Source organism: Tachysurus vachellii, chromosome 7 (genome assembly GCF_030014155.1).
Source record: "Tachysurus vachellii isolate PV-2020 chromosome 7, HZAU_Pvac_v1, whole genome shotgun sequence".
Lineage (NCBI taxonomy): Eukaryota > Metazoa > Chordata > Actinopteri > Siluriformes > Bagridae > Tachysurus > Tachysurus vachellii.
In genome coordinates, this window is record NC_083466.1 from 185,001 (window position 1) to 190,000 (window position 5,000).

The window sequence follows — 5,000 nt, forward strand, 5'->3', positions numbered from 1 at the left end:
CAGAGTAACCAAACCGGTAAATGAGTTACAGTGTGTGTAAACATTACTGCAGGTGAAACTGAGTGTGTTCAGCTCCACTTATAAAGATATGAGAGACAGATAGAAAGTCAAGAGCTCTTCTCTGTCTGTCTCTGTCTTTCTGTCTCTCTGTCTGTCTCTGTCTTTCTGTCTTTCTGTCTCTCTGTCTGTCTCTGTCTCTCTCTCTCTCTCTCTCTCTCTCTCTCTCTCTCTCTCTCTCTCTCTGTGTGTGTGTGTGTGAGCTGTCCTGCTTTTCCTGCTTTTAATAACACAAGCTCAGTGACTTCTTCCTGTTGTCGTCTTCTTCATGACTGATAGAGGGGGCGTGGCCATGAGTTAAAGCTGTCAATCATCTGAAGAGGCCTGCAGTGACTGTAATAATCTGATCTTCATTTCAGTTGCAGTTACACAACTGATGTTATTTGTCCTGCTGTAGTTCTGTAAGACAGTAGACACACACTTGTTTGTGATATGTTAACAGATAAGAGGAGAGCAGGATGGAGGAGAGCGATCGACACAAATCTGTCCTGGATGAGTTTACAGCAGACGGCATTAACATCGAGGGTGAGACCTGAATCTTACAGCTCTTACAGACCAGGAGCTCTGAGTTTCTCCTTTATTTCTCCTTTTGTCATTTATATTGTAGCTGTGATGCTGTAGGCTTTAGGTCATTAGGACACGATGCACTTGGATGGATGAGTGGATGGATGTGATTACGTGATAGTACAATTAAAGGGTTAAAAGCATTAGGCACACAAAATATGTTCAGGAGCAGCACAGAACTCTTTACCTGTGTGTGTGTGTGTGTGTGTGTGTGTAGATGTGCAGTATTTGACTCTGAGGGAGAATCTGGAATCTGATGCTCAGGATTTTGAAGCTCCCACATGGAGTTTAGCTGTAGATCCGGAGTATGTGAAGAACTTCTCTAAAGAAGCAGTTAAGAGACAAGACGTCATTCATGGTGAGTGGTGAGTGTGACATGTGGCGAGTGTGACGTGTGGCGAGTGTGACGGGTGTGTTACGCAGCGAGGGTGATGGGTGCTGAAGCTCAGACTATATGTATGTTGGTCTTTAATAATGTTGGTGTTGTGGTTCAGAGTTGATCCAGACGGAGATAAACCATGTGCGGACCCTGAAGCTCATGGTGTTTGTGTATCTGCGTGAGCTGCGCGACTCGCTGCTGATGGACGAGTCTCAGCTTGAGCGCCTTTTCCCTCGTCTAGACTGTTTACTGCAGGAACATCAGGACTTCCTGCAGAGACTGAAAAACAGACGCAGAGAGTGTCTGGAGACAGGAAGTGACAAAAACTACTTCATCAGTAACATAGGAGATGTCCTTATCACTCAGGTACACACACACACACACACACACACACACACACACACACACAAGTCTACTGTGTATAAAATGCATTTTGATCAATTCAGTTTTTACTTTTAAATCCCAGTTGTATCTTATTGTGTGTGTGTGTGTGTGTGTGTGTGTGTGTGTGTGTGTGTGTAGTTCTCAGATGAACTCAGAAACAGGCTGGAGAACAGTTACTGTGTTTTCTGCAGTCGTCACACAGAGACGGGGAATTTATACAAAGAACAACTTCAGTCCAATAAAAAGTTTCAGAATCTGATCCGAGTGAGTGAGTGTGTGTGTGTGTGTGAGTGTGTGTGTGTGTGTGTGTTTTATTACTATTCAGATGGACTTGTGTATGAAACATGACCTAACAGTGTTAATGATGTGCTCAGAGAATCGGTCAGCTGTCCATCATGAGGAGGCTCGGCATTCCTGAGGGAATTCTGCTCATCACGCAGCGCATCACCAAATACCCGGTCCTGGTAGAGCGCATTATTAAAAACACTGAAGGTAAAGAATCTTATTGTCTCTGCAGTGTTTAGTACTGAAGTGAATAAAAAGAAGAGTTTAATCCACACTGATCACACTGTAAGGTGTGTGAACACAATGACACACACACACACACACACACGTGTGAGGGGTTTGAGCAGATTAGATCCTGTCATTCCCACAGGTTCCCTAAAGCACTTCACACCCTAGTTAGTGCACTTAAATGTAAAGCCACCTGTGGGTTGTGTTTCGTGTCAGGGGGAACACAGGAGTACGCTGATCTGGTAAATGCTCTGGAGTGCATTAAGGACACCATCTCCACCGTGGACACGCAGGTCCATCAGTACGAGCAGCTGCGGGAAATCGCCGCTCACCTCGAACCCAAATCCTACGGCAGGATGGGCAACGGCAAGATTGTCCGCAGAGAAGATCTGCTCCAGAAGGACAGGAGGCTGCTGAGAGAGGGAGTGCTGACGTGGAGGCCTCAGAACAGGTCCAAAGGTAAGAACATGATGACTTCAGTGCTGAACCTCTGACTGACCCCCACTTTACACATCCAACACCTTCTGTTACCTGCAAAAATCTGTCCAGTCTAACTAATTCTTTCTCTTTCATTGTTTTTAAATTGCATTTTATATTTTATACTCATTTCTACGCGTCTGCGTGCGTGTCTGCCTCTGCGTCTGTGTCTGCGCACGTGTGTCTGTGTCTGTGCGTGTGTCTGTGTCTGCGCACGTGTCTGCATCTGCGCGTCTTCGCACGTGTGTCTGTGTCTGCGCACGTGTGTCTGCATCTGTGTGTCTTCGCACGTATGTCTGCGTCTGCGCATCTTCGCACGTGTCTGCGTCTGCGCGTGTGTCTGTCTGCGCACGTGTGTCTGCATCTGCGCGTCTTCGCACGTATGTCTGCGTCTGCGCGTCTTCGCACGTGTCTGCGTCTGCGCGTGTGTCTGTCTGCGTCTGCGCGTCTTCGCACGTGTGTCTGCGTCTACACATCTTCGCACGTGTGTCTGCGTCTGCGCGTCTTCGCACGTGTCTGCGTGAGTGTCTGCATCTGCACTTGTCTCTGTGTCTGCACGTGTCTACGTCTGTGCATGTGTCTGTATCTGAGTGCGTGTGTTTGTGCGTCTGTGTGTTTTTGTGCCTCTTTGTGTGTGTTTCCATGTTCCCAGGGCTGAGTATCTGTGTCTCAGGAGCCACACTGCCCCCTGGTGGCCACAGATCCCTTACCATCTAATCTGAACACTAACACAGACTATGCTTTGTGTTTGCAGCGTTGGACATCATTGTGGTTCTGCTGCCTGATTTACTGCTGCTGCTCCAGGCTAAAGATCAGAAATACATATTTGCTTCTCTGGTGAGAAAGCGCACAAACACACACACGCACAAACACACACACACACACACACACACACACCCTCCCCTGATATAGGTTTCTGTTTCAACATGTTCTCATCCCCTTCATTGTGACAAAGGGGGATTATGGGTAATTGCAGCTTTGTGTTCATGTTTGCATGAAGGCAGACATGTGACCCGCCTGCACACAAAACGTTCACACACACACACACACACACACACGTACACACTACTACTACTACTACACACACACACACGTACACACTACTACTACTACACATACACACACACATACGGATACATACACACATACAGTCCTAGGCTTTTTGTTGTGTTTATGGTGTCATTCTGTATCCTGTGTGTGTGTGTGTGTGTGTGTGTGTGTGTGTGTGTTAGGATGGGAAGCCTGCAGTTCTTCCCCTGCAGAAGCTGATTGTGAGGGAAGCAGCTCACAGTGACAGGGTTCTGTATCTGATCTCAGCGTCTGATGTCCAGGCTGATATGTACGAACTTCACACCTCAACAGCTGAAGAACGAAGCAGCTGGAGACTGAAGATATGGGAAACTATTGAGAAGTGAGTCCTGTTTGTATCATCATCATCATCATCATCATCATCATCTTCATCATCATCATCATCACGCTATAGAGATGAGTGTAACTGAGTAACTGACAGTGTTCTGTGTAGCTCACAATGATCTGATTAGTAAACTGCATATAAAGTGAAGTGTAATCGAGACGTTCAGGATGAAACAAACTATGAAGTGAAAATAGAATTAAAATTTTAAATAAAGAAGAATTTTAGATCAAATAAATAAGTATAGAACCTTTAGGGTTTCATTTTGGCTTCAAATTTTTTATTTTTAATTCCCTTACTCACCTGTCTCACCTCCCATAACCCTTACTCACCTGTCTCACCTCCCATAACCCTTACTCACCTGTCTCACCTCCTGTAACCCTTACTCACCTGTCTCACCTCCCATAACCCTTACTCACCTGTCTCACCTCCCGTAACCCTTACTCACCTGTCTCACCTCCCATAACCCTTACTCACCTGTCTCACCTCCTGTAACCCTTACTCACCTGTCTCACCTCCTGTAACCCTTACTCACCTGTCTCACCTCCTGTAACCCTTACTCACCTGTCTCACCTCCTGTAACCCTTACTCACCTGTCTCACCTCCTGTAACCCTTACTCACCTGTCTCACCTCCCATAACCCTTACTCACCTGTCTCACCTCCTGTAACCCTTACTCACCTGTCTCACCTCCTGTAACCCTTACTCACCTGTCTCACCTACTGTAACCCTTACTCACCTGTCTCACCTCCTGTAACCCTTACTCACCTGTCTCACCTCCTGTAACCCTTACTCACCTGTCTCACCTCCTGTAACCCTTACTCACCTGTCTCACCTCCTGTAACCCTTACTCACCTGTCTCACCTCCCATAACCCTTACTCACCTGTCTCACCTCCTGTAACCCTTACTCACCTGTCTCACCTACTGTAACCCTTACTCACCTGTCTCACCTCCTGTAACCCTTACTCACCTGTCTCACCTCCCATAACCCTTACTCACCTGTCTCACCTCCTGTAACCCTTACTCACCTGTCTCACCTCCTGTAACCCTTACTCACCTGTCTCACCTCCGATAACCCTTACTCACCTGTCTCACCTCCTGTAACCCTTACTCACCTGTCTCACCTCCTGTAACCCTTACTCACCTGTCTCACCTCCGATAACCCTTACTCACCTGTCTCACCTCCCATAACCCTTACTCACCTGTCTCACCTCC

The 5,000-nt window shown here is 46.9% G+C and overlaps 1 protein-coding gene across 2 annotated transcripts in view; it reads left to right on the forward strand.

The window, feature by feature from the left end:
* Positions 1 to 5,000, forward strand: part of arhgef18a (rho/rac guanine nucleotide exchange factor (GEF) 18a) — a 15,110-nt gene that overhangs the window by 3,432 nt on the left and 6,678 nt on the right. The window contains exons 1-9 of one of the 2 annotated variants that reach the window (XM_060873653.1): positions 246 to 392; positions 500 to 582; positions 839 to 979; positions 1,116 to 1,366; positions 1,523 to 1,648; positions 1,759 to 1,876; positions 2,114 to 2,356; positions 3,129 to 3,211; positions 3,607 to 3,785. In XM_060873653.1, the coding sequence (XP_060729636.1) occupies positions 516 to 582; positions 839 to 979; positions 1,116 to 1,366; positions 1,523 to 1,648; positions 1,759 to 1,876; positions 2,114 to 2,356; positions 3,129 to 3,211; positions 3,607 to 3,785 (1,208 nt within the window). In that variant the 5' untranslated portion in view covers positions 246 to 392; positions 500 to 515. Of the gene's footprint in view, positions 1 to 245; positions 393 to 499; positions 583 to 838; positions 980 to 1,115; positions 1,367 to 1,522; positions 1,649 to 1,758; positions 1,877 to 2,113; positions 2,357 to 3,128; positions 3,212 to 3,606; positions 3,786 to 5,000 lie in introns of those variants that run through there. The other variant, XM_060873652.1, reaches the window with a different exon arrangement.